Genomic DNA, 26,870 nt, shown 5'->3' on the forward strand with positions numbered 1-26,870 from the left:
CTAACAAACATAACAACAAAACAACTTTAAGTTTAATTAAGTTGTTCAATGAAAAATACTGAAAAGTATTTAAAAACTCTCTTCTTTTAAGTGATCCCTCGGGAATCGGTACTTGCCTTACATGAAAGCACATCTCTCTAAGTCAGTATACTGAACTGAACTGAGTTTATGTAGGCCACAATACCGCCCTGCACTTTCCGTATACCCAATTTGAGAAATGACAACAGAGAAAAGCAGGCCACAGTTTCCGTGCACAGGAGACACAAAATGATTTAAACATAAAACTAACAGCAACTTTATGACGATAGTTAATGAGTTAATAATTTAATCACACGATAAACAAAGATCACTTTACATGAAACTCAATAGGCTCTTTGGTGACCTTGAACGAAGGAATGTTATCTGCCGCCGCGACAGTGTCGAATGGAAGCAAGCATTTCATTACAATCAGGGGAAAATTCAAAATTTAGCGGTGTTTTCGTATGGTACTATGGGACGTCGGTGGCTTAACACATTTCTTTTACTATATTTGTTCCACAAAGTTACTCAGGGGTTTAATTACAAATGTGAAATGCTTGAAGAACAGACATGCTTGGGTACCAAGTTGATGTACAACTTCACAACGTTAGAGTTGGTCACTGATTCTCCAACACAACAGGCCGCTAAGGAGAAACTTGGAGAATGGAAAGGCCTAAAGTTTTTATCGAAATGTTGGGCAGTTCTACAGCCGTTATTATGCCAGGTTTATAAACCGAGATGTCAAAACAGCAGTGTTAGATTGCCTTGTAGAGAGCAATGCCATGCCACTAGAAAACCTTGCGAGGTAGTTGAACGCTACCATAAAAAATGGCCGGACTTTTTACAGTGTGATCGATTTCCACCGGGAAATTGTGATGGTGGATCGGTAAGTAAAAATCTAAAGTGTAAGATATTTAAACCTCTAAAATCCTAGGGGTAAGCGAGATATATACCCTAAAGATCAATGAAGAAGAAATGAAAGCACTTGGGACAAGGGTAACCTTAAACTTACTTTCGAGTCAAAAGATGAACAGTTTCCCTATGTAGCAGAAAAAAACTTTGCAGACTCTGCCTTAAGGGAAATTATGACCTAATTCACGCTAAACTGTCCTCGATAACTTTGCAAATTCAAGATTTGTCATATTAATTTCCAATGCAATTGAAAGCGACAGGATTGTGTACATAACATTTCAATGCAATTGAAAGCGAAAGGATCATGTACATAACATGTCAAAAGTATAAAGAACGTAAAACAGCTGCTTTCACCGTTTTTCCGTCGCAGATACAAGTACAGGCGATACGTAATGTACATTTAGGAGCCACTCCACTTCAGAATGTAAATTAAATTTTATTTCCAGATAAGCTATACAGAACACTACTAAGAAATTTTCAAGCTGATAATTTTACAGTCAAAACATAAACAATAACGTCGCAACTTGAAGAAGATCAGTGTATCTAGTTGGCCAACTATGATGTTTTGACATTCTTTAGAAGTCCTCTGGCACGTTAGGCCAACTTTTTCAAGTTTTATTGACATGCCTGCAAAAAATCACCAAGAAATTATTAATGATGAAACTTCTTTCACAACTCTACATGAGCATTTTGGGCAGGGAAAAAGGCACTTAGCTATGACTTTAGCATAGAATTACCTTAACAGAATTAATTTGTAAGCATATAAACTAAAGAATTATAACCTCACTAAAATATCTATTGTTTTGTTTTTCTCAATGTTGTTGTTGTTGTTATATTTCTTCATGGTAAGGACCAAAGGAACCCAGTGGTACTATCCTCTAAACATGTGAAAAGTGGACAATTCCCATTTTTGCCAATCTCCCTGCCATCAATCCCATTCCAACCTACCAACCTTGTTCCCAGGGTTCTCTCCTACCTGTCCCTACAGAGCGACAGAGGTTAGGAGAGAGAACCTGGGAACCAGGTTGCCCAACTTACCTAATAAAGTTCATCAAACATAGTTAACGTGCACTCCAATTAAAAACACATATGTCTAAATGGCAAAGAAGGACAGTTTATGACAGATGTTATTCATCTAACAGTTATCCACAAAAGTGTGAAATTTACTTTCAGGTAAAAAAATTGGAGCTCAATGAGTCTGCATGTAAGCGACCCCTGGTAGAGACAGAGCATAATTCAAGCTGGTATGAGGGGATAGAGGGCTGTGGAATACAGTGTGAGAATCCCATATTTACCACTGTGGAACACACTAGAATTCATAGATTTGTGGGAGCATTTGGAAGCCTGTCATTTATATGCAGCCTTTTTACCATGGTATGTCATCAGCCCTCTCTTATAACGGTCCCTTCTACTCGTGGAGTTGGTACCTGCCTTTCTTTTCAGTTGACTTTCTATGATTTGAATCAAATTGTAAATATTTTCATTATACACTTAAGAATAAAAATTAGCAAAAAGAGACACAATGTCTTGATGTTGAGTCTGATTTTATATATATTTTTTATCTTGTCACTTGATAATGATATCATGGTGACATTGATTTCTTTTATTTTTTGCTAGATCACATTCCTAATTGGATGGAAGTCACAGAATCGCTATCCATCAGTAATTCTGTTTTACATGAACGCTTGTTTCTGTGCTGCTTCAATGGGTTTTCTTATCCAGTTCACTGATGGAGCTAGAAATCGTACAGTTTGTCGCAAGGATGATACAATGAGACTTCAGGAACCGAGGTTAATTTTTAATAAAAATCATGTGTACTCTGTACCTTAATAAATTACCCTAAAACATGCTAAGCACTGAGTCTACACTAACTGAAACCTGATTGAGATACTCTTAGGGGAAGGTGCTTTTTTGGAAGTAGCAGAAACAAAATCACGAATCACTGTTCGACAATTTTTTGCTTAATTTTGGTTCTTTTAGGCCAGATGGTGACCAGAAAACAGCTGCACAGAGAAGCCAACTGCTAGTTAGTCTCAAACACTGGCATTTTTAGGGGAGTTGTATTTCCGGATCAATTGAGGTTTTGACCTGCTGCTCCCCTAAGTGAACATTAGCACTTACTTCTTACATAGGGCAAAATATATTATTTATTGTGACTTTAGGGGAGGAGTAGGTGGTCAGTTACCCAGAAACCTCAAATGATCCTTGTTTCCTTCCTCCTGTGGTGGGGAGTGGGGATGGGCGGGTGGGGAATACTACTTCCCTAAAAATGCCTAGTGGGAGGGTAGGTAACTGCGAGCTGCTGCACCAGCCAAATAACTCTTCCTAACTGTTGATTACCTTTTTCTTCCATGCAGTGAGGATGACTGTTTCCTGTGTATATTTACATTTGTCTTGGTTTACTATTTCTCTATGGTGGGTGCTGTGTGGTTTGTTATCCTCTCTTATTCCTGGTCGATCTGCTTCAAATCCCTGGGTAGCACAAGAGACAATTTTGCTGGTAAAGTGGTTTATTTTCATGCAGTAGCCTGGATTCTTCCTCTGACCTGGACAGTCAGCATTCTTGCACTAAAACAGGTACAGTCAAACATGTGAAAGGGAGGCACCTGAATTGAAGCTTCAAGTGACTTCTGATTACAGCTAGACTCTCCTTCAAATGTAACTCAAAGGGAGAATTTGAGAAATATATTAGTCAAAAGTCACTTAAAGCCTAATTAAATGCACTCCTTTGTTATTACAATTTTCTTAAAGGCCAATTTATTTTACAACTTTTGTCACATGCATCTGTGCTTATGATAAGCTAACAACATGAGTTGTGCCATGTAAGTCAAACCTATGACAACTGCAATTTTTTTATATCCAGTAGGTTTGATTTACACAACTCAGGTCACAGGCTTCGACAATGCATGTCAGATGCAACAATGTTGCATTTAAATCAGTCTTACAAGTAACTTTAACGGTAATCACATACTCAGTGGTTACTGTTAAACCCAGCGTCAATAATAAAGTGCTAACCGATTTTGAATTGCCACTTTAAAAAACAATAATATTGGTGATTGTGGGAGTAGGTGTGGGGTGGAGTAAGGGGGAGGTGGAGAGGTGGGAAGGGGTATTAATGTAGTTGTGACAGTTTGTTAATATTACCATTAAACTTAATATTTTATTTTCAGGTTGATGCAAATTCACTAAGTGGAATCTGCTTTGTTGGCTACAAGAATTCCAGAATGAGAGTGGGTTTTTTGTTGGTACCCTTGGGTGTTGATTTACTAATTGGAGGACTCTTTTTGATAAAAGGTACAATGTTGTAGTTTTTAAGCTGTGTCAGAATTTATTAAATATGGCTTTGAAACCATAATAACATTGAAATCAGATAAAACCTAGCCTCCTTCGTGGGCAACTCCTTTTGCAGTGGTTACACTGACCATGAGGAATCTGAGGATGAGAAAAGGAGAAAAGAATTGTTCTATAAAAGAGGACAGTGATGCCTGCGGAGGAGGCTAAATAAAACCCCAAAAAATTAATAATGGGTCAATTTTATTTAAAATCAACCAATTTTCTACCTACACTATGAATGCATGCCCTTTGCTTTGGAAAATCAGGAAGGAAATGGATTTGCAACGTGAAAAAGTTGGAACCACTTTTCTGAGTTCAACCCTTGTATTGTGAAAAAACCAACAAAAACTGACGACTTACTACAAAAACTTCAAACAACAAAACTATCGATCCTACCAAGGTTTTTACTTTAATGATGCATTAGAGCAGCTGAAAACTAATTTTCATGCAAATTCAAAAAGGTTCTTCGTTTTGTGATTGAGTATGCTTGAATTTCTTAACTTTTGCATGACAGCCAAGAGAGGTTAAAAAAGTTTAAAAGGTTAAAAAACTGATTTATTTCAGAGAATTTTGTTATCTGAACAGTTTATGCATAAGTATTACTTTAATGTTTCCGAGTTCCTTGAGGAATAAATTCACGCTTTTGTAGCAAAACTCAGTAACAGAAGTTTCTGTTGGTTTCCATCCACCATGTTGGTGCCCACCTGGATGGGCACCAGCATGGCATCTCCATACAAATCTCTATAAATATGGGTAAAACATTTCTCAGTATATCGTGTATACAAAATATTCCTCTGACCTGAATCTTGTCAAGGGTCTTTGCATACTTACATGTACCTCCTTTTCCTGTACCTCCATTTCCCAGATTCTGGACTTAATCTACTGAAATTTTGATCTATTTTGAATGGCATGAAACTGAACTCAGAAGACCAGCAATTAAAAAAAGATGACCAAGGTTTCAGCCCAGCTTTGGCTCAAAAAAGTGCATGACCATGACATACATTGTAGCTCTTTTGAAGTCTAATTAAGAAACAAAGAGATCTCCTAAAGATGGACATGAATATCATTTTTTTAAATTCATTAAGTCTATGTATGGTATGTTCTGATAGGAATAGACCTTTGTCACGCGGCAGCCATTTTGTCTCAGGAGATTTAAAAAGCTTTGTTTATGCACGTCTAGCCTTGAGAGAGAACGAGGCTAGCCATACATAGACAAAGCTTATATTTCCTGAGACAAAATGGACGCCAAGTGACAAAGGTCTAAAACTACTTACCGTACATTTCATCATCATCATCTTTATTTCAAGTCTTCTCAGGCTACAACATTGCACCATATACCACTATCTATCAAATATTGCCCTCAACACTGCAGCAAAGATAAGACATACAGTGTGTATGTCCCGTTTGAGAGCATTGGTGTATGTTTTTGTTTGTCTCCCTTGCAAAGCCTGACCATGTTCAGATCTTCGTGTTTCACCTATTGTTACTCTAATTTCCTTCTTTTGGTAGGAGTTGCAACTCTCTTTAAGTTACGAAGATCAAATCCCACTCTTTTAAGCAGCAGAGCATCTTACAAAATAAAGGAAACTATAATAAGAGTAGGTAAGAAGAAAAGCTGGGATTTAAACTGTTTGTTGTCAACTATCAAAAATCCTATAGCTCAAGGCATATATTTTGTCAGCATTCTATTACATGTATAAGTGATCTGATATGTCAAACCCTTTCTTTTCAACCATGGTTAAGTTTGTCTTTTTCCTTCAGCAGGTAAACTGTTATCATCTTAATTCTGCATTTTCTACTATCATGCAAACTGCTTGTTGCTCTTACTACATTATCCAACCATTCACTTCCTTATGATTGGATGTACCTTCTCTCTCTCTCTGTTTTTTTTTTCCCTTTTTCTTTTTTTTAAAAAAGTTGTTTGAAAACAGTCTGTGCAAATAATGATTTTTTTTTATGCTTGTTAGGTATCTTTTCCTTCATCTCATTTTTGACAGTCTTCACAACTTTTGCATGCCATGTTTATGAATATCACAACCAGGAAACTTGGGAAAAAAGCTACTTTAACTTCATCAAGTAAGTGCAGGAATTGTGCTGTAAGTTAATAATATTGCCAACACAGGATTTGTCTAAGATAATTACAATCTCGTTAAATTGAATGAGTTTTGGCAAAAAAAGGTCCTTTAGTGACTAGTTTTTCCTCCAAAACTCTTTTAGACTGTTCACAGTCCTCTAATTTTCCGTAACATCATCGAGATCGAGCGCTTTGCGTTACGGGCTACCATTTTGCATGAGTGTCAAAACTACTTAGGGGGCGGGGGCGGTTTGGGAGGAAGCGAGAAAAATAGAGGGGCTGTAATAACATCACTGCAGCTCGTGTTCAGGAGGCGTGACAGGAGTTTCAAGCCTTTTACCATTCATTAATTAAGAAACTCCGCTGGTGATGAAAAACATGCCAGACACATATAGCATTAATTACGCATGTTTACAAATATCTCCTTTCGAAACAGTGATTTTATAATGTTTCTAGGCCATTCCTCGAAATAAAATCAGCAAACATACACAAGAAAGCATTTTTCTAATCAAAATACCAAAAATCCTTCGTGTGTTTGCGTAGGATGTGCCTTATGCTATGAAAGCGTACGTTTTATGGAAACGTCGACTTGTCAATGACTTGTCAGTGTCGGCAACTTAAACTAAACCCGTTGTCAACACAAATTAACATCTATTGTCTAACGACCAATCAAACGCCTGCGTTGCTGGTACAATGCGCTGCGTGAAGGCGAGCTGCAGTAATGTTATTACAGTCCCTCTATTTTTCTCCCCCCCCCCCCCCCCGAGCTATAGTCCCCGATGCCCGCCCCCTCGGTACATGTGAAAATCAAGATAGCCGTGACGGTAAGACGCGGTATATCTGAACGATCTCACTAAAAAATAGGGGACTGTGAACAGTCTACTTTTGAATGTGCTTCTAAAATAAAATGACAGGGAGTTTTTGGTGTCAGTTCAGAGTCCAGCATAGCCTATTTTCCATGCACCAATTCAATAAATCATAAATTAATCTTAACCTTTGGTAAGATTTAATAACATATTACCAGGGTTGTCAGAAAGTTTTGAAGAAGATGGCTGAGCTGTCAAAGTAAGCAGCCAGTCCAGGGATAATTAGTATTTTAAAACACCATCCGTAAAGAAATGCCATGCAGAGTAGCTGGCCAATACTAACCAAGTAGGCAGCTATTTTCACAGGCCGCCCACTACCTTTGACAACCCTGCATTACTATTTTAGTAATGTTACGTTACTCTTACCTGCTGTACGCTTTCCTTTCAAAGGTGTATTGCAGAGAAAGCCGTTGAAGGACTAACATGGAAGTCACACTGTTCAGTTAGCGACCGTCCTAATCTAGGAATTATTGAGCTGGAACTGGCTTCATTATTTGGCACTGGAATTGCTATGAGCAGCTGGACTTGGACATCAAATACATTGCAGACCTGGCAAAAGTTATGGCGCAGGTCATTATTAATAGTAACATACTGTGCTGGGTTTAATTTGCAGGCCAGTGTAGATGTGGCTGCTACTGAAGATGTTAGGATTATGGCCAGGGTCCAAGTTTTAAGACCTTTGTCACACCTACAATAAAACCTATTAATAAAACCCTTTAGCTTGTGAAAACAGATGTCTCTCCTCACCTCTAGAGACATCAAAGACGGAACATCCGTAGCCATGAGGAGTGAGGAGGGAGGAGAGAGGGCTGTTTGCACAGGCTAAAAATCCCTGGATTTGGAGTAATCCCAACACATTGCCTTCTGATGGCTTGTGAAACATTAGGTAAATTTGACTTTGCACCACAGGTCACTCAAGGCTTGCACCCACTCCAGCCTTATTGTACAAGGCTCAATCACTTCCAATCTTATTTCCTTGTCACTGTGATTTTTCTCTAAGAAAGTACACTTGTGTAGCCAAGGTCCAAAATTGAGGCTGCTTGTAATATTAGACCTCTCCACTTAAGTACTGAGAATTCAAATATATCTTTGTGCAGAGATATTTTCATCTTAATCAATAATAATGTGTTGACAGTATTTGGTCTCTGCAATTCCTCTGTACTTCAAGTGTGCAATGACTGAATAAACTATTATGCAGTTAATCGTCAAAACTCACAGTAAACTCTTATTACTTGTGCAGGATAACACGGAAACGCAGGCATCCAGAACTTAGTCACTACAAAACTATCAGGAGAATGAAAAATAGAATAGCGTAAGTACATTTATTCTCCTGTTAACAATTGCAGTGCATTTATGTATGGAAAATGGGTGTCTGGGATGTCTGGGGGCCTCTGCTGTCACCGGCTTGTCCCTAGACAGATACCCCCCCCCCCCCCTGCACCCCTGGCTGCAATGCTGGCAACCCAGCCATGAGCCCCTCACCACACAGAGTCATCCAGGCAATAGTCACACTGAGTTTATGGTGGAAAATAAAGGAATGGGAAGGGGCGCGAAAAATGAAAATAAACAATGCACTCCTCAGAAAAAAACTGAAAATGTGCTTTGGAGCTACGACCAAGAAAGCTTGGAGCAAGTGCTGAACTCTGCTGCTGCTGACTGCCATCGGTTGCTCTTTGTTGTTAACTCAGTTAAATTTCATTTCACTGCATCAGAGTCTTGGTTAACTTACTTTATTATACGGTTAGTTGATACACATCCTGTGCGACTGGTTAATTTATTAAATCCTTCCTTCATAATAGCGGACAAAAGAAAACTTTGTAAAGGAACAAAAACCTTTCTTTGAGTAAATCCTTTAGAATATAAGCTTTAATAGTACCATGCAAATGTTCTAATGAAGAAATTCTGCAATTTCTACTGTTGTTGTGAACTACTGACAGTAGGTATTCTAAGCAAAATAATAGCCTGGGGAAATAGCATAATTTGCTGCATCAAAATTGAAAATTTTTTCACACCTTATTACAAGGCCTGCATTCTGTTGAGTGGTTACTGACATGTAAAATGGTTTCTGTTTATATTCCAGCCCTGCCATTATATATCCTGTCATTCCCGACCCACATATACAACTAGATGGAATTAAAAAAGCAGAGGAAACCATTCAAGCTTGTGGCTTAAATAAGAAACAAAGTTACCAGCATGAAGAAGAAGATGATGATGATGAAGAACCACTAAGACTTAAGAGTTTTTCAGAATGGACACCTCAAGAAAACAATAGTTAACAGATTTAATACGTTGTGATTTCAATGTGTCTTTGTATTTTGTCTACATTACAATAGACCACCATAACCTTCAGAGTAAAGACTATATTCAAATCACAACAGGTACATATAAAGGAATTTTTTGTTCAAAGGTATTTTGTAATATAAAAATAATTACATTAACATATTTTATTTATTAGTAAGATTCTTGCACATGCAAAAGTACATGTATAAAAAACTCCTATTAACAGCTTTCCATGACAGTCACTAACATTTCCTCTGTCTTGAAGGTTTTCTGCTTTTATGGGTGTCTACTTTGAATAATTTTTTAGGCTTTAAGGCTTTTTCTGATCAATTTAGACATCTTGTAGACAACTACCCAATGTTAGTTAACATGAAAACTGTGACAGAGATGGTTCCTTACTGTTTAATGATCTATTATCATGAATAGGGCAATTAAGTAGTTGTCTGACTATTTCAAAAAGAAGAGTACCTGAAACCTTGGAAACAACCCCGTTAAGATCAAGGATTCAAAACTGGCCATTACTGAGTTCCAGAAACACTCACGTTCAAAATAAGGCTAAGCGCAAAATATTTCTTGCGAAAATGAGTTTTATTTGCACGAGAATAAAAAATCATTTTCATATCCATTTCTTTGCACTTAGCCTAGCTTTGAAACAGAGGCTTGGGGCAACTCGGAAATGGCCTATTAGAATGGTTACTACAAGATTATAGCTATAAATTATATTCATTAACATTACTAGTACTTTGATAGTGTAAATGAAGAAGAAAGGGTCAGGTGCAGATTTAATATTCTCTGAAACGATGGGTAAGAAAGTGCATTACTGATAGCACTATGTATCTACAATTTAGTTACTGTTGTTATTTTCTATACTATTAAATTTTCTTACCTTAGATTTACTTTGTTACTGTTCCAATGTTATTGTTGCTTTACAAGTGAAGACCTACAAACAATGTGACGTATAAATGTATGTCAGCTTTGTGATACCATTACTTTTTATAAAGTAGGTGAGTTTAAACTTAGAAGGTAGTCCAATAAAACTGATTTTACTGTTCATGACTATAACTTTTAAAGATGGATGCAGCATACCAATATTTCTAGTTATGGCTTTAATTCACTCTTTCTATTATCACTGCCAGAGAATACATAGAAAGTTTGTTATCATAACACAGTTGTTTGGCAATAGTTTATGTCCGTGTCTTCTATTCCTCCAAGACTTACGCTTTCTGTAAAGCAAACAGTAAAACAGCAAATAGACTTCAACCTAAGAAGTTAATACATATAGTCAAACCCCAAGTTTGAAGATATGCATTTTGTGCAATTCCTGCATTCTTATCTATTAATGCATGCAAGCCATGATGTAACTTGTGAACTCACTGCACTAAAGTCCAAAAACGCAAACATAGGACTTCAAATTTAAGTAATACAAAAAGTTAAGCTCCTAAAACACTGGAATCATTCATTATTCATCATTCACAGTACCTGTAATACTAACCCAAACATCATTTCAACCAGCCCCCAAAATTGCTTTCACAGTTCTTCTGTAATTTGAATTCCTCAAAAAACTTCACTTGCCCGCCGGGCAAATTAATAACAGAATTCACTAGCCCGATAGCAAAATCCACTAGCCCCAAGCTACTGGACACTACTATCTTTGCATGCTAACAATGTGATAGCATGGTTGTTAAATTAATTTTATTGTGGTTTCAGTGGTGACAACATAGTTTGATACTTCCAGTCATAAGACAAGAATAACATTGACCAGGGTAAAAAGGTTTCAATTGGCAGTATATGAAATTTATTGCAGCCTATGGTGTATGAATGTGCAGTAATCAGTGTCAGTTATGATCCTGTTAGCTCAATAACTGAGTGCTGAATTATTATGGTCTAACACAGGACATAACTTTCTTGATGAGCAGACTGTAAACAATAAAATGATCTTGTTTTTTCCCTTCAGAATCATTCACACAAAACAGATAATATCATTCAAGTTGGTAGTGGTTAAATTTTGCTGCAAAATCCCTATTAGTCCTTGCAAGTAGTTCTCTTGTCTCCTGAAGCCTCTTATGAACATTCACTACGGTGTTTTTGGTTGTGGAGTCAGCAAAAACCTCTGAAAGTTTTGAAGCTGATGGAAGTGGGCTAATAACAATAACGTCATCTTGCTTGCTTGATGAAACAGCTTTACTTTTGCTTGGTGTTTCTTCAGAGTTTATTTTATTCTCTTTATCATCATCATCATCATGGTCATTATCAGACTTGTCCGAAGTAGATGGTGTGTTGTCATGGGAGGACTCTAAAACTGCGTTATCTCCACTGCCAGCTGATGTTACTATTTCTTTAAACAGTTTCCTACCAGTGGTATTTTGCTTGAGCCCAGTTTTGTCATTCCCTGTATGATTGTTGATTTCTTCATTTGTCAATGCATTTGTAGCTAAATCTTTGTCACCATGAAGATTAAAACCAGACACAACTGACACAATGTCTTTTTGTAAAGTACTGTCTTCGCTTGTTGGTGGGTGATTATTACAAGAACAGCATGGTTTTTTTTCACAGGCTTCTTCAAGAAGCTTCATTCTGCTCTCCAGAAGCACCACTCGGGCTGACATTTCATTGTTTAACAAGGTCATGGCATCAAACTTCTCTTGTAATTCCTGAACTTGTTGTTTGAGGACAACAACCTGGGTCACATTCTCAACACTTGAAGATGGATGTGCTGAAACAGCAACATTTGAAACAGCTTCAAATGAATTTGAATGTCGTACAACTTTTGTGGCTGGAAGGTTATCTTCTACTACTGGGACTTTGTATGCCTGCAAATCTGACTCTCTTTGACAGCTTAAAATAGGAACAGTGGAATGATGAACTCCCTTAATGACAGGTGTAAGCATCAAGTCAGGACTTGGTGTAGGGGCTGTTGTCATGCATACTGGTGATGGAATAGATTGAGGCCTTGTTTGCATGTTGACAGTAGTATCCAAGTCCATTGGATAAGACAATACTGATCTCTCTGAATAAGGGATGGTGTGAATTCTTGCTGGTACAGAGATTGAAGGATTTGGTCCACAGGACAATGGAACTTCTGAGGGAAGTGCTTCTGCTGATTTGGTTGGCCAGGGCTGAGATTCCTTGGCTTGATCCTCCCTAGTTACTGACTTCCCCTGAGAATGTCCAGTAATCCAGTTCAACTGAGGCTGTTGACAAAAATTTGATCTAATTTCCAGGTTTCTTGACACTGGAAATTTAACACCAAATTGGCATTCATCACTAACAGATTTAACAACCAAATTTGATGGAACAGTACCACTGCTTTGATCTTTGCCAGGTGTTTTAGAGCAACATCTTGTAGCTTCTTCACTATTCATAATGATATCATCCTCATCAGGAATCACTCGAGTTACAAGAGGTTCTGTTAACCCCAAGCCGGCTTCTGTTGCTTCTTTGTTGCTCTGAAATCTTTTCATGTCTGTATTCACTGGAAGTGGCCCAGGAAAGTAATCATATCTGGCTATAACGTCTTTAATAACTGAAGAACTCTCTTTCTCCGTGGTACCTTTACTGGTCAGGTGTGAAATGTTCCTTCCCCGCTTTCTTTCACTCTTGGTTTTGGGATTAAGCTCATCATGTTTTCCTCTCAAAAGTTTCAGAATTTCACAAAGAGAGAGGATCTTTCTTTCCGCAAAGCCGATTGTAAGAAACTGTTCTTTTGTAATTTGAGGTTTGTAACCAAATTCGTCTCGAAGAACTTTGTATACAGCTTCCATGAACCTCAAATCTGTTTTCCCATACAGGTCGTACTCTTTATTGGCAAAGTACTGGGCCAAAGAAATTGAGTAATCCAGAAAGACATGATGAACAACTGGAAGAAACGCTTTTGGAACTCCCTGAGCAATTCCTTTGAGGTCAAGTTCACTTTGAGGGAAGTGAACTTGTTTCAGCTCTGAAACAAACTTTCGAAGGTTGTTTTTTAGGTCTCCAGTAGTCATGGTAAAGAAACTCTTTTCTTCTTTGACATTTACTAGCCTCTTTCAGTCCGTTGAGTTTACCCTCATTTTGAATTTTCGAATCTGCAAAGCATCAGCGGATATACTTTTGAATACTTGCATACATGACGTACTTAGCTTGAATTTAACGCGCCTGCGATCAATAATCAAGATGGCGGACACAGGTTTTCGTTTTCCTCGTCGCAAGAAAGGTGCTAAATCCCATCCAAAAGATGCTCCATTTCCTGTTCCCATTCAAAGTATCACGTCCAAAGAGCCTTGCAGTGAAAGATGGTATTATTACACTGGACATTTCAGAGATAATTGTGTGGTAATTGAAGATCTAGGCGACCTTACTTTTCTCTATAGGATGGTAAGTCTCCAGGGGTTAAGTAAATCATAACTTTGAGGTATATTTACGTTTACTTTTCAGCACATTTAATATACTAGAGTTAAAATATGAATTAACTCTATGCCTGCTTAGTGCAGATTCCTATTCCATTCCCAAGCCTTGTCTGATGTTTGTGGTGTTGTTACCTTTAAACGGAACGCGCACTTATACTGTGTTTTTATGTTGCAGGGTTTCTTTGGTAAAGGTTTCCTATCAAGAAGTAAACCTGAATATGAAGTGATTTCAAATATTTCACAAAAGGCTTTTTCAAAGTCTGAAAAACTAAGAAGATGTAAGTGCAGAGAACTGTTAATTTTAATTGATCATATATTAAAATGTTCCGGAAAAAAGATTACTATAGCATAATAACTTTGTAACTTTATTATTATATAAATAACAACTTTTATTTTAGCCATATGTTTTCTATTTCTCATAGTACCACCAAAAGAAAGAGAAATCAGACAATCAAAGTTTCGAGTTATAAAAAAAGAACGGTAAGAACTTATTAACTCTCTTGCCACCTAATATTTTAGACGTTGATTCGACTGCCAATAACTTTAAGCTTGCTGCAAATGCTTTTTTTTTTACGTGATGGCTGATATGCTGACTTTTAACCTTTTTTATTATTAATTTTATTTTGTTTTATTTTATTTTGTTTTGTTTTGTTTTGTTTTGTTTTGTTTTGTTTTGTTTTGTTTTGTTTTGTTTTGTTTTGTTTTGTTTTGTTTTGTTTTGTTTTGTTTTGTTTTGTTTTGTTTTGTTTTGTTTTGTTTTGTTTTGTTTTGTTTTGTTTTGTTTTGTTTTGTTTTGTTTTGTTTTGTTTTGTTTTGTTTTGTTTTGTTTTGTTTTATTTTATTTTATTTTAGTTTTTTCTTTGGAAGCTTGTAGATGTAGATGTACAACAAAATTGCTTTTAAACCTTATGTAAGTTTCTTTTGACCTAGGATTACATTATTAATATTCATTTTTTTACATCGTACATCTTTAATTTCAATTATCAGGTTTAAAAATCATAAGCAATGGTGGGAACAGATAAATGGTGCAATTCTCACGGATGATCCTTTGAAATTGGAGGCTGTAGATACTTGCATAGAACGTCCCCAACATCATCAAGAGATTACGGTTGATTCAGAAAATATTGAAAGTCTTCCTAATGAAGAGGATGGAAGTCCATCTCCGAAAAGAATTAAAATGGACATTTTTTGTAGTGAGAGTGAACTTCATCATGATCATCAGGATGGAAGCTGTACTGAAGAGATCAGTGTAAACTCAAGCGATGATGAAGATAGTACCAGATGTAACTCAGGGGAAGACACTGATGCAGATGTTACTAACAGAGAATTGGAAGAGGTTGTTCATGATGTCATGAGGAAAAGGTGTTGATCAAGCCCTGAATACCATATTAATTCATTCGGCTATGTGAGAAGAGTTGTCCAGTAGAGCTAGGGTACATGTATGAACAGTGAAGTGTGATTGGGGAACTGCTCTGTTAATATTATACGTGAAAATGTAAAGTTCAACCTCCCATAAGCGACCACTTAAAATGCAAAGAGTTAGTGTTCACTTACTGGAGGTGGTTGCTTACAAGAAATATTGAACTACATAGGCTCTCTCCAAGAAATGGTTCTGACACATGTGCTTTTTGGAAGAGAAATAATTGCAAGCAATTTCTAAGTTTGATATATTTGTAGTTCCATGTTGGCATTGAAAGTTTTTTTGCATACTCAGAGTGGCTTAAGTACATTTAGCAAAAAAAGAGACTACACCAATGCAGAAAGTGGGCTCTTACAAGTGGTTAAAAAATGGAAAATTTTTCAATCGTGAGCCCCAGAAGTGTTTGTGATTGCTTAGGAGAGTTGGTCGTTTACAAGAGGTTCTAACTTTAATAGGGCTTTGACTGCGAAAAATTTGGTCTTTTGGAGAAGTAGTCGCTTATGGGAGGTGGATGATCACTTAAATAGTACAGGTGTAATATTGATCTATTGTCTTTCAAACCAGTAGTCAAAACAAGTCTGATAAAGTGAACGAAGATACCAAACAAACACAAATTAAAAGCAAAGGCAAAAAGCAAGAAGACCCTTACAAAGTCTTTGAGCATCTGCAACTGAGTTTGGAGGAGGTTTGCAAAACTTTCAAAGTTTATTAAGTATTGCCTAGTTTCAAACCAAGGGGGAAGACTGGGTACAATTCGCTTTATTATGGGATAAACAACACAAGAACCTTGTAGTCAGAAAGAGCACATTGAGGTTAGCAGCATTCTCAAGTTTGGTGTTTACCGGGCTTACAAAATGTATACGAGATACAGCCATTCAAAAACTTCAGAACTTACTAAGAAATATAGAGATGTCCAGACCAGCACTCTATACATCTCTTATTAATTTTCAAGGTTTTAAATGGCTATATCTTGACTTGTTCAGTAACTGCCCGATCAACACCGAACTTTAGAGATTTCTTCATCTCAATGAGCTTTTCCTGACTATGTGGGTCTCATGTTGTTTATCCCATAATAAACTGAATCATACCCAGCCCTCCTCAGTTTGAAATTAGGCAAATATAGATTTAATATACACAGATAACTGCTTAACTACATGTATAGATCAAAACTTCATGTACAGGTCACAGATGACATAAAACAAAAGACTTCTTTGTTTTCTGTTCAGGGAAAAATCAGTGCTTGGTTTTGTTTCATGGTTTTTGTTTTTGTTTTTGTTTTTTTGTCATCTGTGTCCAGTACATGAAGTAAGTGCATAACTATAAGCCCAAACATATAACCCACACTCTAAAACTATGTGAGTTATCTTGACTTATATTTAGGGTTGGGAGAGGAGACGTGGAGCCTGTTGTCTCTTTAATATTCTTGTTAAGTTCTGTAACTTTCTGTTTCAGTTTTGTACATGTACTATAGGTGTATACATATTAAACTCTTCTAGTTCTCCCGATCCTTTTATCTATTTGTATATACTCTACAATGTTTCTAATTTTCCAGTCTTTCAGTGAGAAGAACCAGTGAAAGATTACAACATTATCTGATGCAATTTGACTTCTAATTCAGTTTATCTTGTAGGCATTTTTCCTCTCTTACGGACTTGGATGCCTCTCAGTATTGGATAGCAATAAGGTAGGCAATATGGCCTAATCTTTTAAGGTGGTTAGCCTTTTATTTGATCAAATTAATTGACCATTTTGTTTTGATTTTTTATAATAGAAGCCCATGTCCTTGAGTGAAATGTGGTGTTCATTTTGCACTGCAAAAAGAAATTTCCTTCCAAGTTATATAACTTATCACTACTTCAGATCAAAAGGCTGGGTGCCTAAGATAGGAATCAAGTATGCAACTGATTTTGGTAAGATCATTGATCAGAAGCACTTTTTGTATACACATTGTGCATGTCTCAACAAAATCCTTAAGGCAGTTGTCTAAAACTTGAGGTGATAATGTAAACCCAATAGCAGGGGTAGGGAGCCCGGGATTAAAAAAAGAAAAAAATAATGTAAGGTTCAAAATCAGCCATTGGGGAACAAAAATGTCTGGAACCTAACTGAATAAACTAAGCAAAGAGCCTAATTCAAGAGATTCTTAAATTGCTGGATACAACTTAAATTTTTTTTGTGTTTTTGTTAAGTATGAATATGTTTTTTTTAGTTCTTTACAAAGAGGGCATGCCCTTTTACCACTCAAGGTAAGGGTTTTATAATTTTTGTACATTAAAAACATATTCTCTTTTTTTCATTTTTTTCTCAGTGATATCAACCAAGAAAGTAAAAAAAATTTGCACATTTTATTAATTTATCACATATCTTTTCTTTCCTGTTTGATTCTGAATCTCTGTACAGCCACCCCCTCCCCTCTTAGTCTATCTTGAGTTAATTTCAATAAAATCCAGGGGCAGATCTAGGGGGAGGGTGCAGGGGGTGCGCACCCCCCCCCCCCCCCCCGAGATGACCTGCGGTTTTCTAATACAACTGATATTCTGCAAAAAAGAAACTATGTGGTTTATTGGTGTTGAAGTAGAGCAAGAGACGAGTGCACCCCCTCCTAAAAAAAAAACCTGGATCCGCCCCTCAAATCAAAATAGCTAGTGTACCCATTTTCTTTCAGTTATTCAGTCATTGTCCAAATGGTTGACTCACAATCACTGGAAGTTGACAAAAACAGCAATCCTTGTAGGCAGCTATCATGGCCTCAGTTGTGTGGAGTGAGTCGTGTCAGTGGACATGCTGCTAAGGTGAGACACCAAACAGTCAAAACTCTAAATCCATTTTTCACTTCCTTTCCCTTTCTTTAATGTTTGGTAGCCTTCCGCTATAACTGTGGTAGACCTCAAAAATATTAAGCAAGCTGCCAAGGAGAATCACATGAAATCCTAAACAGTACAGACTATTACCAGCCCTGTCAAAATTAAAAATTAAAGGCCATGAGCAAGAGAAGTAGGCAGCAAAATATTAATACCAAGTCACCCCGGTCTACTGGAGGAGATAAGCAGATTATTAAAGTGGCTGGGACATTTTGACAGAGCTGTTATTACATGTACATGTCTGTAAATATAGCCATTACCTAAGAAGTGAGTTGCCATTTATTCCCATGTGTAACAACTAAAAAATGAAATTGAACTCAAAGTATATTTTATCTCATGCTAAAGTGGATCATTCTAATTATAGTAAATTGTTTGTTTTTAGGAAGTGATGATATGTTATGTCATTAAACCATCAGGTAAGCATGTTTTCAGGGAAACAGCTTTCCTCTATAAACCTACAAAAACTCTGGGCAAGGCTGCAGACTAATTAAGGCACTTCAAGAATACTGAAACATTTGCCCACGTATTCTATCTTTGTCAGATACAAGAACAAGGGCCACACTGCAAATTCTTTTAAAACAAATGTTGATTAAATAAACACTAATGCTTGGACAATTCATGCTCTTTTTTTGTTTCTTTTTCATATTATTGTAAGTAGAAATGACCAAAGAAGAAATGATGTCACCAAATTGTATCCCAAGATTTAAATTACAGGTACGTTTCTCTGGTACATGTAGCTCTGTTTAACCCTTAGGGAAGTAAGCCATAGCCTGCTTAGCTCAGCAGGACTGTTATGTGCAGGGTACTTTCTTTGCAGTAAGTGGAGCTGCAAGGGGAATTCAATAATCTCCACCACTAAAACACAAACAGCACTCACCCACAAATCCCACCAGCTCTATGCAGACTAACTAAGCCTGTAAGGAGGCCTTTTTAGGTGGGGTTGGGCCAAGGAGCGGCGGGGGGGGGGGGGGTACATATGTCCCTAGTCTGAGTTTCAAAACCTATGTCCCTCTCCCCATTTTAACATTGTACAGTGGAAGCTCTTAACACTCAAGTAAGCGGACAGCTCTACTTACAGCCTCCTGCCCAAGACCCTACTTTTTGCAGGCTCCTCTTGGTGCCTGCAATCCTAATCTCCAAGTTGTTATTACGCATGCATCTCATGTATGAGGCCAGCATTCAGGACTTCCACTAAGAATGTTTGGAATGCACAGAACACACTTTGATCACACACGTCTGGACCTACTATCACCTGTAATCTGATCACACCTGTTTTGACCTCCTGTCACATGAAACTTACACAAAGAACAGCCCCGGAGCAAAAGCGTTTTGACCTTTGATCATTGTTGCCTGCATCCGTAACCTTTGTAATTTACAAACTCTGTATTTTTACATTCCAGTAAGCAGCCAACTCCAGTTACAGACACCTTTTTTGTGTCCTGAGGGTTTCTGATCACGAGAGCTTCCACTATAATTATTTGCTTCTTTGTCATCGTCACATTTTCAATCCATGTTTATGTTGTTTGTCACAAATTCAGCTGTTATATCACTGTTTCAAGGCCAAGTAATTAGTCAAAGTTGTCCCCCAACAGGTAACAGGCTCTGGATTCACTCTTACTGATACAAGGCTAGCAGTTCAAACACCAGCCTTTCAATCTCATTACAGTGGTAAAATCAGATCTAGCCTTTGTACAGCTGGCCCTTTCCCCCCAATAAAATCAGAAGACTCCCTCCCCAATTATTTGTATCTTGGTGAGGGGACAGCTCAACTAAGCAGGCTTAACTAACCTTATCAACTCAGTTGATATCACCAATGTTTATGTTAAAACATTGTTCTGTCCCCAGAAATCTACACTACTGTAGGTAGTAACAAACACAGGAGCAGCAGGGTTGTGCTTGTGCAGTGCCTGGTTGCCCGCCCCTGGTGCCTTACTTTTGCTGGATCATCATACCTTTCTGGGGAAACTGCCCACCTACCCCTCTCCTAAGCCAACATTAACATTCACTTCTTACTTAGGTCAAAATGTTGGCTTAGGGGAGGGATAGATGGGCAGTTTCCCAGACATGTATAATGATCCCTTTTGCTCTTGGATGACTGGAAAATCCTATGCTGGACACCCTGAATTTCACAGGATTAGAGCACCAGGTTCCATTTGATTTTCCTTAGTGTGTAGTCTTGCAGGGTGCACACTTTTATTGAACTTCCTTCTGATTTTTTTCAACAGGAAGTAGTTCTTCGAAGGTGGATTCCCAAAAGAGCAAGAGAACCAGACAAAGACAGAACTTAATGAGATAATACAATGTTTAATAATGACATAAACAGAAGAATAAAGAATAAAAGAAAATAACTTCAAAGGCACTGCCTCGTCTTATCAACAGTGCAGAATAATAATTATATTGCTACATGGAGATAGAGATTTTATCTCAAAGTGTCAAGAGCAATGAATCAGAGAAATATTGCAAACACAGGAATACAGACTTTTCAGTTTCAAAATACCTTTTTTTGTGGGCTTTACAGCACCGGGTTAGTAATCTAAAAAAACAATAAGCTTCCAAAACTTTACAACAGGACATACAACAAGCTCCAGACGTTCCAGTTTACTGCACTTTTCAATAACATGCGACCACACAAAGTCAAAGATTAAATCAACAGTTACGATTTTTGCTATACTGTCAATCATAATAGGGCTCCATGTATATAGCCCACATAGTTACATGAACTTTTGTATCCACTGAAGAAAACCTCATGTTTACTGAAAGGTCTGTCAAGATGATTGAAGGAAGCATAAAACATAACCGTTACAATGAAATTTTTTACTTTAGAGGTTGCATGTTATTGAAATATGCCGTAAAGATTTGTATTACTATTATTTTCTCATTAACAATTAGTAATACCTCACCGGTCAAGGCTGTCAACAACAACAATCCTATTTCATATGAATCAAACTAAATGATTGCTTTACTGATAAAGATAAGTTTATTACTGTTGCAGTAAACCCTACTGAACAAACTAATGTACAAATTGCACATTGAATGAGACATCTACACCATTCGGAACAACCATATAATACAATATAAAACACCACTGTATATAGAATGATGCACCAATCTAACCTACATTGTAGTCACTAAGCTAACTTTTGGGTAAAGCTGTTGGCAGAAGTAAATAGTACTGAACACTTGGTATCATGTATATAAAGTCAAATATCTCCTTTTAAATGACAGTGGTAAAACAAGCTGTTTTAGCAGTGCTCTTCAACATTAAGATGTTTTTTCTTCTTCAGCACAACTTTCATTGCGCCTGACAATCTTCAAGTACAATGTTTGAAACTGCAACTTTCTTGCTAACAAAAGTGTTCAAGGTAAAATTAGCTTCTCTTCCATTTTGAATAGCCAGCCGACAGCACCATGTTTAAGGACACTGGACAGGTCAGACCAGGCTTTTGACTTAACAGCAATCTTCACCAATAAACCATTCACCAGGCTGCCAGTTAACAAATTGACACCCTTTGCAAGATTGACTTGATAAAGTTTTCAGAAAAAGACTAGTTTCTCCAGTGATTTTGTCTGACTCTTTCCCTTTGTTGGTCTTGACTGATTTCTTCATCTTGTGTTTTTGTTTCCTTGTCATCACCTTCAGGCTCACCTTTTTCTTCCTACAAAATATAAAAATTATCAAGGAAAATTAACATAATTATTTTAAAATGAATAAAATACATCATCATTGTTGTCATCATCATCATAATAAAAATGTCATTTTAATTTATTTAGGTATTTTAATTTTGAACAATATTTATTCAAGGGTGCCCAGTTCAGCGAGGCTGGTTTGAATGGGGCCCTGATGATAAGAAAAAAACAACACAAAAAACAATAACAGATAAAAAAAATTGGAACAACCAAGTATAGTGAAAGTATTGGAGGCTCAATTTGGCTTGGATCTAAAGTGCCTTTTTAGGCCAAACCCAAACATATTTATATCATGCTCGCTCGTCAGGGCCAGAGGAAGCGTGTTCCAGATCTTGGCTCTGCTGTTACTTGATATATTTTGATGTAACATGATTCAGACAAAAAAAGGAAAGGAAAAACCTTGAGACACAGAAACAGTGCATCAGAAAACTTGACAAAAGGGGTAAATTAAGTTAGCAGCATGCAAAGAAAGTGGTGTCCGATGGCCTGGCGCTAGTGGATTTTGTTATCGGGCTAGTGTATTCTGTTCTTAACTTTCCCAATTGGCAAAGGATTTTTTAGGGGGAATTCACATTACACAAGAACTACAAATAATCCTGCTCATCAATTTTTTTTTAGGCTACTTGAAATGACTTTCACATTAGTACAAGCTAGGTACAGCTTGCCCGAATGGCAAGCTGTAAAAATGACTTTCATCGCACCCTGATTAGATGAAATAATCACATTTTCCAGGCATTGGAGAAAGGAAGTTACATCTTAGGTCCCCCAGAGAACCTGAATCTATATGTACAACATCCCAAACACCAGGCGTGGTAATTCCCTATCCACTGAATCAATGAGAGACTCATGCAGGATAGTACCATTTACAAAGTTAATATGTGGTTACAGTAGTGTTCTTCATACTGAGTAATAGGATCAACAATGTCCAGAGCATACTGTATGGTCAATAAGATAATATTCAATAAAACTATTGTCATCTTTATTTGTGAACAACAAAAAAAGTCATGATCTTTCTTTATTGATCGTTGGGGGTAGTTGTTAACCGTCAAATATGCTTCCTAAAATGTAGTTTCATGCATATGTAGCATGATCTGTTACGTGTACCTGTTCCTCCTCTCCTTCTAAGTAATCAAATCTGTCATGCACCCACAAAGGACTTCTTGAGCGTGCTCTTGATCTGTCCAACTTTTGACGACGAGGCATCTCCCTGTCATCATGCTGCCAAAAAAAATAATAATAATAATTCGCATTAGATTTCCAAACACTGCAACATGTGTTGGTTTCTTTAGAAACAGTAACATACCATGAAGTAACGTTTTCCCCGAGGGACGTCCTGTGGATTGACTTCAACTTCAATCATCCTCTGATCAAAGCCTCTTCCTCTTGGAGGTCCATTATCCAGTCTGTCAAAAACAGTGCGTCTTTGTTGGTTGGCAAAGGAAGGTGGGCTTCTTCCTCTTCTTGCTGTAAAATGAATAGAAATTAAATGCTACAGGTTTGAAAGGCTTTATTTGTTTATATTATTTTGTGAAAATGTCACACCAACTTATTTTTATTTTTGAGCAACATTAACACCATAAGAATGAAATAATATCATTTTCAGTCTTTGGTTATTATTTGTAAAAATTATTTATACATATTATCACCCAAAACCTTCTATGTCTGATTTTCACCCAGAGCTCAGAATTTTTTCTGAGTTTTCTGGTCTTAGAATTCTTCTTCTTCAAAATTACATACTTTTCACTGCTAGCCTTCCCTCAAAATCGTACCACAGGCCTACTTACAAAATCGCTCATTTCTTTGCTTCCATCTCGACCCACGATCATCCTTGTCATCGTTGTCTTCAGGCTCATCACCTTTTCTGGTGCGAGGACCAAGTCGTTCACTTATTCTTTGCCTCCTTCCTTCTCTGTTTTCCTCACGATCCATGTGCATTCTACGTGCACCTCTATCAGTTTCACGGCTTCCATCAGGAGATCTTTGTCTATAGCGCCGTTCTCTTCTCGGCTCCGGAGAATGGCTGGATTTGTTTTCAATCATATGAGAAAATAATAAATTATTTTCACCAACTGACTATAGACCAAACTAATCTTGGTAAAGCAAAACTGTCAAACATAAGCAACTATCTAACAAGAAAAGTTTTGATAATCACTTTCTTGCAATTGCCACCATTGATTGTTGCTGACAAGAGATGGTTACACAAGGAGGCTTTGATTGTAAAGCCTGCTTCTGATATACCACTAATCTACCTGCACCATATCTGTCAGGACTATCTAGGATACTGTTCCATCATAAGGCAAGATAAACCACCTGCAACAAGAAAGATTACAGCTCCTTTCTGCCACTGTGCCTGCGATATCAAATTAAAGTCAACTTTGCAGGCATGGCAGCAGTAAAGACTGGGATGGCCTCTCTTGCTGGCAACTTCCATTCTCATTAGTAACCAAGGAGGTACGTTCTGGTGGCCATGTTGCAGGTAGGTCAGTGGCATATGACAAACTAGGCTTAACCCTTTAAGTCCCAATAGTGACCAAGATCAATTTTCTCCTAACAATATCCAAACACTGTCAAGAGATAAGTTATGAGAATTAACAAAATGATCACACAAGAGAAAATGCCTTGATCTATCATCAAATTCTCTCAACTAATTCTTTAAGGAAATGTATGGAGATCAGTTTGGAGAATTTGTATGTGGATACTGGGGCTTAAAAGGTTAACTAATTACAACGGTCACTAAAGAAGATAAGAAGCAGTCAACTTCAAAAGAAACTCAGTTGCTGCATCCAGAAACAGTAAAACACAGAAATTTTCATTTCATTGTCTGAGTTAAGTTTCAGAATCTCTTTATAGTGCTAAATTTACCTTATCAACTTATTTGATAAAACCGTAATTTTAAAAATAGAAGATGAACATGCTCATAGTTCACCCATACCCGCCTTTATTATCCGCTAATAAAAGATTGCAAAGTATCACAAAGATAACTTGAATTGAGGATTGGATCAAACGCTTGCTCGTGACTCCACTTTAGTTGGCTTTAATTTGCCATCTGAAATTCACATGAACCACAATCTACTAGAAGGCTAACAGATGTAGACAGTTTGGATTTTCCTACCCTGCGAGCAGAGGCCCTTCGATCTTCCTAGATAAGTCTTATCTAGGAAGATCGAAGGGCCTCTGCTCGCAGGGTAGGATTTTCCAGACGGTGCCTTCATCAAGATTGATCAACGAGACCATTATAATCCGATCCATGGCGTTATCCCGTATCAAGTTCACTGCCGTTTGACCCAACTTCATTGTCGGGATATACTCTGTTCACATTCAAGAAAACTAATGCGTGTATCAGTATCAAGATATCAATGACGCTACCAACCTTAATCAACAAAAAAATGCAGCTAAGAGAAATTTAGGTTTTCAGCAGCTGTTTATGTAAGGTTCTTTCGCCATTATCAATCCAGCAGTTTGTTTTCAATTCAGGCAGGTGACTAAAACTAAGCCTTACCGTTTCTCCTGAGCTTTTTGGAAGGATTTAGATACCACGACTGCCGAGCTGATTCTTTTTCTGTCGCCTCTTTCGTTCGTTCTTTCCCTTGATCTGTCCGGCATGTTGGCGTTCTTCTTATGTAGCCGCTGGTAGTCTGCTGTTGTATCGAGTGCTCTCGTGGGCGCGAAATCTCTAGAACCCAGGTCCCAATTTACTCACACTTGCTTCCTAGAGATACTTTTTCCCCGGGTGTCGGGGTGGGGCGGGTTGGGGGTTTTGCGGCGGGGAGCGGGGAGGGGGTTACTGCCAATAGCCATAATGGCTCTTGATCGGGCTATATAGCTATGTGACCGCTGTCAGGGTATGGTTTTCAAGCAGTTTACTCTGCCGGATAGGGTATGATTTTCCAAGAAACTGATCCATTGGTTGAAGATTTTAGTCTATGGGTGCTTTCCATTTGTCAGAACTGGCTGGGCAGAGCACTGCCAGACCAGTCAGTTAGCAAATGAAATCAGCTTTTTCCACAGGGTTTTTGCTGAAAAACCATCTCCTTTTTTGCATTCTATTTAAGATTTGACTTATCTGGCTAGATAATTTTGATTAAAAGTGAAATTCTCATTATGATGGGAATGGTCTGGCCGGTGAGTTCTGACAAATGGAAAGCGTCTTATGTCTAGGTTACGGGAATCAGGAATTGTCCCTTAAAAATATAAAAAAATCAAATCAGCATGTTTAAATTTACGCAACTCAGCCTAAAAGCTACTCTAGGATAGGGGAGATTTGGGGAGTTTAGTCTAGTACAGGGTAGCAAAGGCTCCTAGCGGCATATCCAAAAAATCCTTAAGTACCCCCTGTATCATCAGCTAAAACAAAAGTGCGTACATGCCCAGCTTCACTAGAAACAAAATATCTGTTTAAACTGAACCACATTCTTGTATTCTTTAGAGTATTATGAAAGTGATTGAATAAAAGTTTGTGTATTAGTTAGGTTTGTGGCACACACCTATCCGGAATGTTTAGGAGTACCGTGGCCTCCTCCGGGGTATAGCCTGTTCCTGGCGTTCAGATAGTAGAGCGCGGGAGAAAAATTCACGAACAAAAAAAAAGAAAAAGACACTAGAGGTGTCGCCCCACCCCCCTTGTTTTCGCGGTGTACAATTTAACTCGCTCGCTCCCCACTTACCGCCGCGCTCTACTATCTGAACGCCTGGAACAAGCTACCGGGGGAAGGCTGCCGTGCCAAACAGCATGATTTTAGCCGCCTCCTCCGCGAACGAGCTTTGCCGCTAGATGAACTGAGGCGGTGTGCGCACTGGGATCGCTAAGCATCATGGGCGGTGTTCAAATTTAATCATTTGTGTCAAGATGGCGTGGAGTGAACACCTCGCAGGAGGCGACTGTGGAGAAGAATATTTGAATATTCGCCTAGGCTGAACTGCATACCTCGCCCTCCGAAGCGTCCGACCACACGCCCGCGAAAAAATTCTGCGGTACCCAGGGTATGAGTATATACCTGCTGTAGTTAACTTCCTATCTCGGGTAATTTTTGTTTT

At 37.8% G+C, this 26,870-nt stretch overlaps 4 protein-coding genes across 4 annotated transcripts; 2 read left to right on the top strand and 2 right to left on the bottom strand.

Annotated features, from left to right (window-relative positions):
* Nucleotides 1-277: 277 nt before the first annotated feature.
* On the top strand, nt 278-10,650 carry LOC140946386 (protein smoothened-like). Its single transcript, XM_073395490.1, has 10 exons — nt 278-904; nt 2,104-2,304; nt 2,548-2,720; nt 3,288-3,507; nt 4,101-4,224; nt 5,773-5,865; nt 6,231-6,339; nt 7,594-7,773; nt 8,444-8,515; nt 9,284-10,650. Exons 1-10 carry the CDS (start codon nt 356-358, stop codon nt 9,477-9,479), a joined length of 1,917 nt encoding a protein of 638 aa, XP_073251591.1. The 5' UTR covers nt 278-355; the 3' UTR covers nt 9,480-10,650.
* Nucleotides 10,651-11,145: 495 nt separating this feature from the next.
* On the bottom strand, nt 11,146-13,499 carry LOC140946086 (uncharacterized). Its single transcript, XM_073395162.1, has one exon. It carries the CDS (start codon nt 13,464-13,466, stop codon nt 11,463-11,465), a length of 2,004 nt encoding a protein of 667 aa, XP_073251263.1. The 5' UTR covers nt 13,467-13,499; the 3' UTR covers nt 11,146-11,462.
* A 128-nt stretch (nt 13,500-13,627) lies between these two features.
* LOC140946398 (tRNA-splicing endonuclease subunit Sen2-like) lies at nt 13,628-20,511 on the top strand. The gene is made up of 12 exons (XM_073395513.1): nt 13,628-13,836; nt 14,044-14,146; nt 14,291-14,348; nt 14,856-15,230; nt 15,853-15,973; nt 16,919-16,972; nt 17,060-17,198; nt 17,498-17,534; nt 17,954-18,080; nt 18,532-18,565; nt 18,808-18,863; nt 20,375-20,511. Exons 1-12 carry the CDS (start codon nt 13,636-13,638, stop codon nt 20,435-20,437), a joined length of 1,368 nt encoding a protein of 455 aa, XP_073251614.1. The 5' UTR covers nt 13,628-13,635; the 3' UTR covers nt 20,438-20,511.
* A 596-nt stretch (nt 20,512-21,107) lies between these two features.
* On the bottom strand, nt 21,108-25,467 carry LOC140946399 (uncharacterized). The gene is made up of 5 exons (XM_073395514.1): nt 25,336-25,467; nt 23,621-23,856; nt 23,140-23,300; nt 22,941-23,054; nt 21,108-21,805 (listed from the first exon to the last, which is right to left on the bottom strand). Exons 1-5 carry the CDS (start codon nt 25,437-25,439, stop codon nt 21,695-21,697), a joined length of 726 nt encoding a protein of 241 aa, XP_073251615.1. The 5' UTR covers nt 25,440-25,467; the 3' UTR covers nt 21,108-21,694.
* Between the last annotated feature and the right edge of the window lie 1,403 nt (nt 25,468-26,870).

This window comes from Porites lutea, chromosome 8 (assembly GCF_958299795.1).
Source record: "Porites lutea chromosome 8, jaPorLute2.1, whole genome shotgun sequence".
Taxonomy (NCBI): Eukaryota; Metazoa; Cnidaria; class Anthozoa; order Scleractinia; family Poritidae; genus Porites; species Porites lutea.

Coding starts and splice junctions, on each gene's coding strand:
- LOC140946086 (XM_073395162.1), bottom strand. CDS start 13,466: ATGACTACTGGAGACCTAAAAAACAACCTTCGAAAGTTTGTTTCAGAG.
- LOC140946399 (XM_073395514.1), bottom strand. CDS start 25,439: ATGCCGGACAGATCAAGGGAAAGAACGAACGAAAGAGGCGACAGAAAA. Junction 23,857..25,335: donor CAAAAAGCTCAGGAGAAACG/GTAAGGCTTAGT, acceptor AAACAAATCCAG/CCATTCTCCGGAGCCGAGAA. Junction 23,301..23,620: donor GCAAAGAAATGAGCGATTTT/GTAAGTAGGCCT, acceptor TTCATTTTACAG/CAAGAAGAGGAAGAAGCCCA.
- LOC140946386 (XM_073395490.1), top strand. CDS start 356: ATGAAACTCAATAGGCTCTTTGGTGACCTTGAACGAAGGAATGTTATC. Junction 3,508..4,100: donor GCATTCTTGCACTAAAACAG/GTACAGTCAAAC, acceptor TTTTATTTTCAG/GTTGATGCAAATTCACTAAG. Junction 7,774..8,443: donor TGGCAAAAGTTATGGCGCAG/GTCATTATTAAT, acceptor TTACTTGTGCAG/GATAACACGGAAACGCAGGC.
- LOC140946398 (XM_073395513.1), top strand. CDS start 13,636: ATGGCGGACACAGGTTTTCGTTTTCCTCGTCGCAAGAAAGGTGCTAAA. Junction 14,349..14,855: donor CGAGTTATAAAAAAAGAACG/GTAAGAACTTAT, acceptor TTCAATTATCAG/GTTTAAAAATCATAAGCAAT. Junction 16,973..17,059: donor CAGTATTGGATAGCAATAAG/GTAGGCAATATG, acceptor TTTTTATAATAG/AAGCCCATGTCCTTGAGTGA.